The 12,907-nt window shown below is 48.1% G+C and overlaps 1 protein-coding gene across 3 annotated transcripts in view; it reads right to left on the minus strand.

The window, feature by feature from the left end:
• CIT (citron rho-interacting serine/threonine kinase) overlaps positions 1–12,907 on the minus strand; it is a 163,379-nt gene that overhangs the window by 92,965 nt on the left and 57,507 nt on the right. For all 3 annotated transcript variants that reach the window (XM_036496409.2, XM_036496410.2, XM_058656934.1), the window contains exon 10: positions 2,768–2,951. In XM_036496409.2, coding sequence (XP_036352302.2) covers positions 2,768–2,951 — 184 coding nt within the window. The remainder of the gene's footprint in view (positions 1–2,767; positions 2,952–12,907) is intronic.

Below are 12,907 nucleotides of genomic sequence, written 5' to 3' on the forward strand. Positions count from 1 at the left end.
TAAAAGGTGAGGAATGATCACCATCATTAAAGTCATCCTCACTGCCAAGGTCTCTACAGACACCCCCCACCCCCGGCCGTTTCATTCAATTCCCTGGTAACAAGTGCAGGATCAATTCAGGAAGCCTAGCACAGCAGGATCTACAGTCCCCTCCCTCAGTGGTGTCAGAAAAAAACAATAAAGCAAGAGTATCAGGTCTTACTAAAAAACCTGTGATGCCAAAAACAGGGAGGGGAGAACGACAAACAAGAAGAAGTGGAGATGCAACGGTAGCACCCCCAAAAAATGCTTCCTCGACCCCCTCCCGAGTGAACCTTGTAACTGTGCCAACAGAAACAGCAGAGGCTGCTGGGTAATGTCACCACTGCTTCTTTCAGTGTATTTCTAACTCATTCTGACGCAACACACCCAGGTCGCTGGCATCCAACAGGTGGAGTGCCTGTCTACCACGATGCTGTAGTTTTCCCCAAAGCGCTGTCCACAGCAGAGGTCATCAAGTCCCGTGGTGACATCATGCGATCACAATGCCAGAGGAGAGGAAGTCTCTGGGACTCCAACCTCAAACTGCCATGGTGAAGATGGAACTTCCGCTTCCCCAGAGTTGGGGCTGTCCGCGGTTCCATCCTCTGGACAGGAAACAAGGTTCTGTTTGCTCTGGATCTCGTGTTTATGAGCATCAGATGAAACCTTCTGTCGGGGCACACACAGAAGCTCATCTGAGGCTTGGCAGGTGCACTTTGGAATCACCAAAGGAGAAACAGCAAAGCTACACGAACATCAAGCAACGTCAACACCTTTAGGAGGAGAGGATGGTGAGCAAATTGGACCAAGCAACGTTTATCCACTGCCTGGGCCTCAACGCTGAGACACCCCTGTCAGAGAGCTCTCTCAACTGAGCTTTCTCTAAAAAGCAGAAAGACGCAGTTAGTGTCCTCCTGGAACCTAAGCGATTAATCACACACGACCTCCAATTAATTACAGTGCCTGAAACCCTCCACATCACTCCTACATTACCCTCACCCCCATACCTAGCTCCCCCTACCCATGTCCTCGCAAGTCACACCTAAAAGCGAGCACCCACTCTGGCCCAGCTGGTCCAGGACTAACCAGAACTTGCTCCCCTACAGCACCTTCCTGTCTGATCTGTGACCTTCAGCATGTCGTGTGTGTCAAGGTTATACTGCCCACTAATCGCGCACCCTTCAACGTTGGTCCTCTGCTTCCTCCGACCTGCCCTCCTGCCAGTGCACAGACCTCACCCTCCCGCCCCCAACCCCAGCTCTGCTGAGCTGCTTCCAATCCCTCGGGTGGCACAGTCCACAGCTAGTGAGCTTTCTGCCTTTCGCTGCCATCAACCAGTCTGTTTTGGGCTTATGGGGAAAATCCACCACAGAGACACAGTCAATGCTACCAAAACCCAACCCGTATTCTAAACCCAGACTGTAGGCAGGGGAGGGAAAGAAGAGCACACAATATCAAAACCCCTTTCACATTTGATCACAGCCTGTAGTCCAATTTCCCCTATCAAATACCCAATTCCCCACCAGCACCTGAAATGACTGTCCAAATAGATGCTTGGGGGAAACACCATCCAGGAGCCAAGGAGACAGTCCCTCAGACCGAGGGCTAAGCTACAGGCACACCAGCAAGGGAACCAAAGCCGTCAAGGAGCAGATCCAATGCTGTAACCACCGAAGTAACCCCCGAAAGCTACCCGCGAGAGCTGCAAAGTAAGCGAGAGCAGCTGAGGGAAAAGACCTGCCTGGGAAGTTGCTCATCCGAAAACAGAATGTCAGCACACCCGGCCAGGAATGAAGTGATCCCTACTGGCTCCCAATCCATCCAGGCTGCTGCGTTCTACAGAAATTCTATGGGGCCAGCAGCCAGGACGCTCAGGTCCTGAGCACCGCCTGTGCTCATGCATGGCTCAACAGCTTGGAGAAGCAGGCAGGGAGACCCACCAGCTCAGGGAGATTCCCGGGATGTTCCTATCTCCACATTCCCGACTCCCGGTCTGCTGGGTCTGTTTGCTTCCCTGCCAAGCCCAGGTTCTGTGAATCAGGGACTCGCCCCAGCTACATACATCACGCTCCCTCCTGGCGAGGGACTGGACTGCCAGGTCCCTCATCTTGCAGCAGACTTGGAGAGCAGCCGAGCACTGTCTCTGGGCGAGCTCTGCTTCAGCCACTTGCAGCTCAGTTGAACCCATCAGGACACCTTGAGCTTATGAGACACCGTGTTTGACCATCTCCCCACCTAGCCCCCAACCCACCAACCAACCCCATACAGCCAAGACAGTAACCATCCACCCACCTGAGACAGACAGACACACTGGTGGTGACATGGATGGATGGCTTGTCTCAATTCCTGTACCCTCGCCTTTCAGCCAGGAGCCAGACTGTTAAGACTCCCCCACCACCACCACTTACTACCCTCTCAATCCCATCACCACCATCTCCTTCCCCTCTGAAGAAGAGCAAAGACTGAAAAAACTAACCCAAAGTGCCCAGTCCACAATGACGACGCTCCCAGCAGGACAAGTACCCTGCACACCGCAGAATGACAATATTCACAGCTGCCCCCACTGAAACCCAAACAGGTAGCTGACTTGCCAAATGCAGGCTCACCAGTATGCCTCCCTTCCCTGCACTGCCCCCACTTCCCAGTACGGCCAGCACCACCACCACTGCCACCACTACCACCGCCTTTGGCTCCCTATCCTTTGCCTCAATGCAGGTTCCTTAGCAAAAGTCAGATTTGTACTTACTCAGATCTACCAAGAATTCCCAGCGCCTTGCTGTATGCAAACCCCACGAATGGCAGATCTTCGCCTGAGAAACCCGAGGGGCTCAGCTGGCACGAAGAGGAGGAAGCCCACGAATTCTTCTCTGGTTCATCAAAATTGGAGGTGTCATCGTCAGACTTGAGGGTGGGAACGAAGGGGGGTGGAGCTGGTTAAAGAAAAACAAGAGAGGTGGGGGGAGAAAAAAATTTTTTTCAGAGGGATTTTAACACTGGTGCTGAGAGCAGCGCCTTACTCCTCTGGCGTTGGCGACAGCACTGCAGCGCCTGCTTTCAATCCAGCTCCTCCTCGCTCAGGCAGACCCAGCCTGGGCTCCTTCAGCAACAAGAGATTAACCCCTTCCCTGCCAACATGGCCACCAACCCGCAGACAGAACGCCTTCCTGGCCCGGGCACGGGCAAGGATAAACTCAAACAGGTCACCTGGACCACCTGGAGAACTTGGGCAACTCAACGGGAGCCGGCCACCCTCCCCTCTGGTCTTTGCTGAAGGCTTTCCCTAAGAGCAGCCGCTGGTCACTGCCTGGGTGCCAGGCGAAACCTACACCTATTCGCTGCGTTTCTCTTGCAGACAGGTGCAAATTATTGGTATTTAGTGCTGATGAAGTGAGACAGAACTTCTGCCTTCCTGCCGCTTAAATGGAAGGGGTCGGGAGGACAGGGAAGGCGAGAGCAGGCTAGGGGCGCCGGGCAGCGCTGCAGTCGGGTTCACTCATCTCTGCATGCCACTTGGGATCTCGGCGCCCACTTTCCTCCGTCTGACTGCCCTGCTCCCCGGCGCCATGGCGCCCCCCTGGTCCGCCGCAGTTTCATCAGCATAAGGAGAAACCAGGCGGACAAAGTTGCTGCTGGTGATTTACAGCTCCCCGCGCGCGCGCCCGCCGGGCCGGGAACGCATGGGCGCACAACTGCGGCAACGGTTCCTACCTCGCCAGGGCACGACTCCCGGCTCGGGGGACCTCACATCCTCTCTCGGCGGCCCGCTGAGACCTACTAAGCTTGCTCGGTCAGGACGGTGGACACTGGGCCATTGGTCACCAAGACGCTGCCCATCGCCGTGGGCTCCCGAGGGCGTCTCCGGCCACAAGCGTTACCATGGCTGCGGGCCCAGGCGTCCGGGCGCGCTGGCCAGGGGGGCAAGTGGGCGAGCCGGGCATCACATCCCCCCGCAGTGCAGGGTGCCTGCTGCCGGCTGGGGTTTAGGCTCGGAGTGCCGGCTCCGTGCGTGCTCGGGCTCTAACCCCTGCCTGGCTAGCTGTCTGCGTGGCAGGGGCCAGTGCCCGAGCTGAGTGACAGAGCAGCATGAGTCACGGCCCGCCAGAGTTCGCTAGAGCTCCCCCTAGGACACTTGTCACAGCCCTTCGTTGGCCCTGACTTGTAGCTTTAACTCCTCCAGTTCTGGACAAAGCTGTGTACCACAGATGAGCAGCAGTCTGTTTTCTGCGTACAGACTCAAAGAATCTGTCTGCAAAGTTCCCCAATGACAACAACAGCCCAGGCGGTGGCGGCGGAGCTGCAGGGCTGCGGAGAGGGGAGCAGCTGAAGCCGGGGGTCTGGCTGCCAAAGCACGGAGGTTGCAGAGTCTCAGGTGCGCCCGGACAAGGTGGGTGGGAGGAAGAGGCAACCAGAAAATTCCCTAACACCTCCCAGCGCTCTCCCCTCCGGAGGGAATTTACAGTTACTTATTTAATACTCTAAAATTTCAATCAGATGTAAGGCTTCAACTCACATCCCACGTGTACTCTCACCAGTACAGGCTCTACCCAACCTGATTTCAATTTACTAATACTTGATTTTTAAACAAAATTCCCATCCTGAAATAAGAGGACTCAGATGGAGACTGGAGAGCCATTTACGGATGACACTGTTGTGGAAACATGACAGTCCATGATACACTGGCCGTGGACTCTGTTTTACAATCCCAGCTCGGCCATGGACCAGCTCCGTGGTGCTCTCAGTTCAACAAGGGAATAGTTCATCTGGAAGCACCTCTCAAGTGCTGAATGTAGCGCCTAGTGTACAGTAAACACCCTGTAGAGATTACTGGCATCCAATTATGATTGCTAGTGCACACAGGATGTGCATGGGGTGACAGACCTCACAGTTCTGGGAGGAGTCTGCCTACCTGCCCAAGGTGCAGGAACACATCAGGTGGATGCTGATGCTAATCATATCACATCCTCTCCCCGGCAGCGGTTGAACCCCCTTGCTACTATATCCTTCATTTATCTTCAGCAGACGAAAATAGAATTCTGTTTCTGAGTGAGGACTATGATTAACTGAGGTGGTAGGATCCACCCTCCGTGAAATAATGATGATTTCCGAGTTCCATACTATAAAATAAGATTCATCTGCACAACTCCAACGCGCTCAAAACTAGCTTAACATGGTCAAGGTTGGAAAAACAGAGAATCTGCTAGCAGACAGCATGAAGGTGTCAACTCGAAGTGGACTAGGTAAGAGGTGAAGCAGTCATCACATGAATTAAAGGCCAGGGTGTGGGGGGCAGGTGTTCAGTACAGAGGTGAACACACCTGTGTCCAGCGAAAGAGTCCCCCGATTACCAGCTGACTCCACCTCCCGACTCCAGCTCCTTGGTAAGGCAGACCCTGGGAGGCAGCAGTGACCATCAGTTCCCTCCCATCCACATGGGAGGACTGAATTAAGTTTCCAGTTTCAACCCAGCCCAGTCCTAGCTGGGACAGGCATTTGAGGGTAAGAGCTCCTGTTCTCTCTCCCTGCCTCACAAATAAATTCATTTAAAAAGAACAAAACAGGGCCCAGCGCCGTGGCCTAGTGGCTAAAGTCCTCGCCTTGAACGCGCCGGGATCCCATATGGGCTCCAGTTCTAATCCCCACAGCCCCACTTCCCATCCAGCTCCCTGCTTGTGGCCTGGGAAAACAGTTGAGGACAGCCCAAAACCTTGGGATCCTGTACCCGTGTGGGAGACCTGGAGGAGGTTCCTGGCTCCTGGCTTCGGATCGGCACAGCACCGGCCGTTGCGTTCACTTGGGGAGTGAATCATCAGATGGAAGATCTTCCTCTCTGTCTCTCCTCCTCTCTGTATATCTGACTTTGTAATAAAATAAATAAATCTTTTAAAAAATGTGCACAGGAAAAATAATCAACTGACATATAAAGAAATGCCAATTAAATTCACAGGAGACCTCTCACAGGAAACTCTACAGGCCAGAAGAGAATTGAGTGACATATTCCAGATTCTAAAAGCCAAAAAATGTCAGCCCAGGATAACGTACCCAGCAAAGCTTTCCTTTGTCTTTGAAAATGAAAATTATTTCACAGTAAAGAAAAGTTAAAAGAATATGCCTCTTCCAAACTTGCCCTACAAAGGATACTTAAAGGTGTTCTTTTGACAGAGAAGAGAAATAACCAAAGGCAAAACTGAAGGACATCCCAGTAAAATAACAGAAAACTAAACCAATTAACAACCCATTGCTAAAATGACAGGACCAAATTATCACCCACTCATACTAACCCTGAATGCAAATGGATTAAACTCATCAACCAAATGTCATAGATTAGTAGGCTGGATTAAAAAATCAAAACCCCATCTATATGCTGCCTACATGAGACATATCTCACTAACAAAGATCAGTGGAAACTTTATCTCATGGATTTTAATTTTTTAAGTTTCATCTCTTCAAAACACTTTCTTATTAAATTCTTCACTAACAGATCATACAGTAGCATCATTTTCTTCAAGAAGGTTCTTGATTTTCATTTCTTCAGCGACACATTAGTCAATCAATAGCATGTTATTTTTCATGCTGTTGTTAATTTCTTTTTTTCCTCTGTTGTTGATTTTGTTGTGCAGCTTTTCATTTAAGGGGATGCACAGTAACTGTGTAATGGAGACTATCATATCCAGTAGCATGTTATTTGACTTCATGGCGTTGTAAATTTCTATTTTTCTTCCTGTTGTTGATTTTGTTTTGCAGCTTTTCATTTAAGGGGATGTATAGTAACTGTGTAATGGAGACTATCAGATCCACATGTGAGGACACAATGAATGCAGTATGCATCTCTACTTCCAGATCAAAGATGGGCTCACATGAAACCATTAACTATATATTGACAATAGGATGCTGGACTTCTGCCATTGTCCATGGCCGTAATGATGGACCTATGACTGTTTATGAAGAACTATACTATATTATTAATATAGAAGAACTCAGTGGGGATGAGGTGCTTGGGGAGGGGATAAGGGAAATCCCAGGGCCTATGGAATTGTACCACAAAATTATAACAATAAAAAAAGAAGTAAAAAAAATAAGAGAGAGAGAGAGAGAAGCTAATTGATGTTCGAACTGGACGAAGAAGCTTCAAAAGTCGATTGTTCTGTCTGAAAAATATGTTAATGAGTATCTATATTAATATTTTCTGATCAACTATTATGAAACCATCAGTTACCCCCACTGCCATATACCACTCCAATCACGAACAACAAATCACCTATTTTGATCTATTGTTCATTGTCAAAAGCCATTAAGAGAAACAGGGAGGAAAGACTCTGTTCCTCTCTGTTGAAGTACGTCAGGCTGTCTGAGGTCACGTCAGGGCACGTTCTCTTTAGCGACTGAGGCTCTACAAGTCACTTCTGAGAGGATTTTTTTCCCCAGTTGCAAGATAAATGACAGAACAAGGCTTTCAGAAACAAAGAGCTATTTTAAGAGCTGTCGTTAATTTCTTTTCTATAAATTCTTCCCCCCTCCCCGTTTTTTAAAATCCTGACATTCATGCAAAGCTTTGAGGGGGAAAGTTAATTATCTTCAAAAATTATTAAAAAAAAAAAAATCTAAATAGATTTTGTCCTCTCGCCGTTTGCTTCTTTCTCACATGTTCCATGAAGCAACAGTCACCACATTCTAAACTTTAACTTTTCAGTGTGCCAGACAACCATGAAAGAATACATTTCCCCAGATCAGTGAAGGTCTTATTGTATGCTTTCCCCACTAGCACACAATCTATTGTGAAAAACCTAACACCTACAACAGTACCTGACTGTCCTCATTCAATGTCTAACACTTACTCTGTGAAAGGAATGGATGAGTAATGAGAATCTCAGATGCTGGATAAGCTTTTTAGACCTAATGTGTTAGCCCATGCAACATACCACTGTAGGAAATGCACGTGCTCACATGCCTCACGTATCCTGGTTATTCCTGAAGAACTGACATACTAAGAAACACAGGGCCCAGCGCCGTGGCCTAGCAGCTAAAGTCCTCGCCTTGAACACACCAGGATTCCATATGGGCGCTGGTTCTAACACTGGCAGCCCTGCTTCCCATCCAGCTCCCTGCTTGTGGCCTGGGAAAATAGTTGAGGACGGCCCAAAGCCTTGGGACCCTGCATCCACATGGGATACCTGGAAGAGCTCCTGGCTCCTGGCTTTGGGTTGGCATAGCTCCAGCCATTGTTGTCACTTGGGGAGTGAATCACCTTCCTCTCTGTCTCTCCTCTCTCTCTCTCTCTCTCTCTCTCTGGCTTTGCAATAAAAATAAATCTTTGAAAAAAAAGAAAAATAAATATAAAACCTGATTATGGGACTGCCACTGTGGCTGAGCAACACATTAAGCTACCTGCTGTAGTGCCAGCATTGTTATGGGCATCAGTTGGAGTCTAAGCTGCTTCACTTCCAATTCAGTTCCCTGCTAATGTGCCTGGGAAAGCAGCAGAAGATGGCCCAAGTCTTTGGGTCCCTGCACCTGTGCGGCATTCAGAAGAAGCTCCTGATTCCTGGTCCAGCAGTAGCTGCTATAGCCATTTGGGAATTGAAACTCTCTCTCTCTTCCCCTCTCCCTCTAATCCTTCCTCTCCTTCTTCCTCTGTTTTCCAAATAAATAAATAAAACCTGTTGACAGTGAAATCCTCAAGACTTTTTAATAATCACCATGGGTTACACTGATGCTGCATTGTATGTGGCAGAAGCACAAGATGAATTACAGCCAACATCAGGTCAAAGGGCACACAAATGAACACTGTGTGATGACACCATGAATCAGGATCATGCCTGGAACACAGTGGGCATTCACTCACATTCAATAAAAAACACTTTCACCTTTATTCTACCTACCATGATATCGCACCTCTTTAAAGAATGTTTTGACTGATTAGAGAGTTGCTGTGTTCAAATCTGAAGATTACTCCAAAATCTGCTGACTTGCAACTGTCTTAGAATCTGAGGCACTATCAAGGACATGCTTATGTAGATTAGGAAGGCAAAACTGAGAACTAAGCAGAGGATGACAGCCATGTGGCTTCAGAGGTCAGAATGTGGGTGTGAAAAGCAGATGTTGGGCCCAGCACGGCCTAGCGGCTAAAATCCTAGCCTTGAACGCGCCGGGATCCCATATGGGCGCCGGTTCTAATCCCAGCGGCTCCACTTCCCGTCCAGCTCCCTGCCTGTGGCCTGAGAAGGCAGTCGAGGATGGCCCAAAGTCTTGGGACCCTGCACACACATAGGAGACCTGGAAGAAGTTCCTGGCTCCTGGCTCCGGATCCGCACTTGGGGAGTAAATCATCGGACGGAAGATCTTTCTCTGTCTCTCCTCCTCTCTGTATGTCTGACTTTCCAATAAAAATAAATCTTTAAAAAAGAAGAAGAAAAGCAGGTGTTGAGGGCCATGCCATGTTTTGCCAATGGTGGGTGTAGTGGGCTTTTGTGGACTCTTGCAGGAAAATTGTCATGGAGGTGACTGCATCTCAAGAGTTGGTTAAAAGGCACCTGCTTGGGCTGGGGGTGGGGAAACTGCTACTTTAGAAAAGCCACAAAAGTCAGAGCAGTGAACCAAGGGAGCTGCAGGTAACAGAAAGTAAGTGAAAGTGAAATCTTCGTTGGGCCTTGGAGAGGGAGCCCTGCATTGTACTGACGGCAGATAATGCCAGAGGGTTAGAGAGCCCTGGCCTGATACATTCGTGCCAGCAGTGACAGCTGGAACAGGTGTCTGCTAGAAATCTCTTAAGGGACATGTCCACAAACATCAATGTGACAAATTTTCCACTAAGGAAGTGGTGATGGAAAAGCAGAAGACATGATGAACAGGAGATCGGTTATAGAAATAAGTAGCAAAGTTGGACAATTGATGCAAATAGGAAGATTTCTAGACAATCAAACGACCAACTCTGAGAATGAGAACAAATCTTTGCGGGAACACTGCAATGGGAACAAGAACAAAACATTCGGCAGCAGAGAGTTCATGGGAATGAACCCAGAGAAGTCAGGATTGGCAAACAGAGTTGGGTACAAGAAAATGAACAGGAATTCATAACATGAGTCGTCCCAAATACACGTCTTATACTTGGCTTGTCTGAATCAGGATCCAACCATTGATTTAGCTGGGGTTTTGCTTTTAAGCTGTAACCCTGTCCCCCTGCCTTTTTTTTTTTTTCCCAAATACCATTTATTGATTTAAGGAGTTGCATCTTGAGTCCTTAGATAATTCAGACCTTCTGACCTTCTGGACGTAGCTGACGGCATCCCTGTGGCATCATTTACGTCTCTCTGTCCCTTGGTCCCTGTAAATTGGCTGTTAAACCCAAGGGCTGACAGACATTCATATACAACGCTTCTGACAAGAATACTGGCCCAGGCCATGCTTACTAGTGCATGACATTAGGGGGCACACAGCATCTACCTGTTGGCCTTCTTGAGATGTTAAGAATGATCCACGGCTTCTGATGATATCAGCCTCATCCCTCCACGTAAAGCTTGCCGCAGTGTTTCACCTCATGGTTTCAGCAGCCACTAGTGATCATGGCCAAGGGATTATTTCACCAAGGACTACACAGTTCCTCATCTCATCACTTCCTCAACATTTATCAGTACATCAACAGTTTGGTTACCCTGGCGTACAATTCAAATAGGAGGGCCAGACCGATGCTTGCTTTCCTTCCCTATATTTAGCAACAGTCAAAGTAATGAGTTGGGGCCTTAGCAACCTCCAGGAATGACCAATGAGACTTCCTCCTCAGCATCATTATGAACTCATGAATTTTTATGTATTGGATGTGTTTCAGGCCACTGCAGTCTTTTTAATGCTCAAACTGTTCCATCTTGGGACAGTGAAAGCCCCTCTATTAGACATTCTTGGCAGAAAAGAAGTCAAATCAGAATTCATTTTAGCCTTCCAACTTACAGGGGCTTAAGAACAACTACAAAACTACCAGCATTACCATCACCACCCCCTGTGGTGAGGAGGCAAGGAGATGAGTCCAACACGTAGGAGACTGTCTAAAGAAAAACGCCCTCACTTCTTCACCAAGGATATGTATACAGGAACTTACAAAGTTCACGGGAAACCTGAAGTAAAAGATCATGTGGCTCCAGGCTAGTTGTGTCCCTGATTCCAGCTGCCTTCTGCTGTGCATCTTAGGAGGCAACAGGTCAGATGACCCAAATTGTCGGGTCCCAGCCAGTCATGTCAGACATGTGGAGTGATTTTCCAGCCCCTGGCTTTGCCCTGGCTCAGTCCCTGATATTGTTGGACATTTATGGAGCGAACCAATGGATGGGAGATTTCTGTCTATCTCTTTCTCTTAAAAAAAAATTAAAATTTTCTTTAATTATTAAAAAGGTAATATAAGTTCCCATGAACTTTTAGAAGTCCTCTCGTGTGTGTGTGTGTGTGTGTGTGTGAATGTTCAGAATTTTTTAACGTGAAAAACAATTAAACCTATCTCCATAGCTGGTGACAGTCCAAGATAAAACTAACTTTAAATCCAAGTGTCGGGGTGCTGGCAAAGACGTGAAGGGAGAGCACTTCCATACTGTCAGTGGGGATGTAAAATGGTACAAGCATTTTGGAAAGGACTGGCAGTCTCATCTTAATTTTTTAAGTGCTTATTAATCTAGAGGCAGAAAGAGAGAAAGAGCTAGAGATTCCCACTCATTGATTAACTTCCAAATGCCCGTAACATCCAGAGCTGGGCCAGGGCTGACACCAAAAGTCAGAAGCATAATCCAGGGCTGCCATATGCAGACAGAAGTAGGAATTGAAAGGCAACTTAACCACAAGATTGAAAACTCACTCCCCGAAAGTTTCTTATAAACTTAAAAAATATGCCTACGATCTGATCTAGCCACTGCATTCCTAGATACTTCCCAAGAGGGAAGAAAGCATCCACCAACATAATTAGATAGGTTGTTCCCAGAAGGGGGCACATGCAATCGGGAGCCCTCAAGGCTGCCATTTGGTTTTCTGGGGTTGGTAGACCTTGGTCCTCAGAGTGCGGTCCACAGAGCAACAGAATCAGCATTGCCTGGGAGCTTCAACAGTTTAAAAAAAAATCACTTTAAATAGCCAAGAGCTGGGACAACCCAAATATCCATCAGCAGGTAACAAGACAAGCAAGCTGTGGCATATCCATAAATGGAACGCCACTCCGCAATAAAAAGAAATGAACAAAAACACAGGCATGGAAGAATCAGAATGATGTGAATGAAGGAAGTTAAGACAAAATACAGACATTTCGCATGATTCAATTTATATGAATTTTAAAGATACAAACCAAACTGCTGTGATGGGATGGGGGTGGGGGCGGGGGAGATCAGTCATTATCTGGGTCCAAGAGCAGGGGTACAGTGTAGTAAGTAACGGGTCACAAAGGGATACAAGGAAATTCTGGGGGATAAAGGTCTGTTCCTTACCTTGAGTTTGCTGATGGTTTCTGAGAGACATTTCCCAGGTATCTGCACATTTAAAATACCTGTGACTAACAAGTATTGTCACGTCTGTAATTCCTTAATGAGGCCGTCTTCCTCAGGGAAGGGGATCACTTGTCCCAAGCTCTTCTCTGGTCTTAAGAGCTTCTACTCAGGCTCCTTCAGGTTTATTCAGCTGGAAGGGCTGAATAAGGGGAGGAGGAGCTGGTGGACCTCACCAGGACTGGGCATTCTCTGGACCGTGTGTTCCTGGAGGGTAGGGTGATCAAGCTTTGAAAGGAAGAGCCCAGCTTCTCCAACTTGGCCACATACAGGTGTGCAGGCAAACAGCCACCTGACCATTCTGCCCCTCCTCATTTGCATCAGGCCCCTGTCAATAACGAATGACCCACTATTCTTCTCTGTGTGGGAGGATGGGCAAA

Source organism: Ochotona princeps, chromosome 29 (genome assembly GCF_030435755.1).
Source record: "Ochotona princeps isolate mOchPri1 chromosome 29, mOchPri1.hap1, whole genome shotgun sequence".
In the NCBI taxonomy this organism is placed as follows: Eukaryota; Metazoa; Chordata; class Mammalia; order Lagomorpha; family Ochotonidae; genus Ochotona; species Ochotona princeps.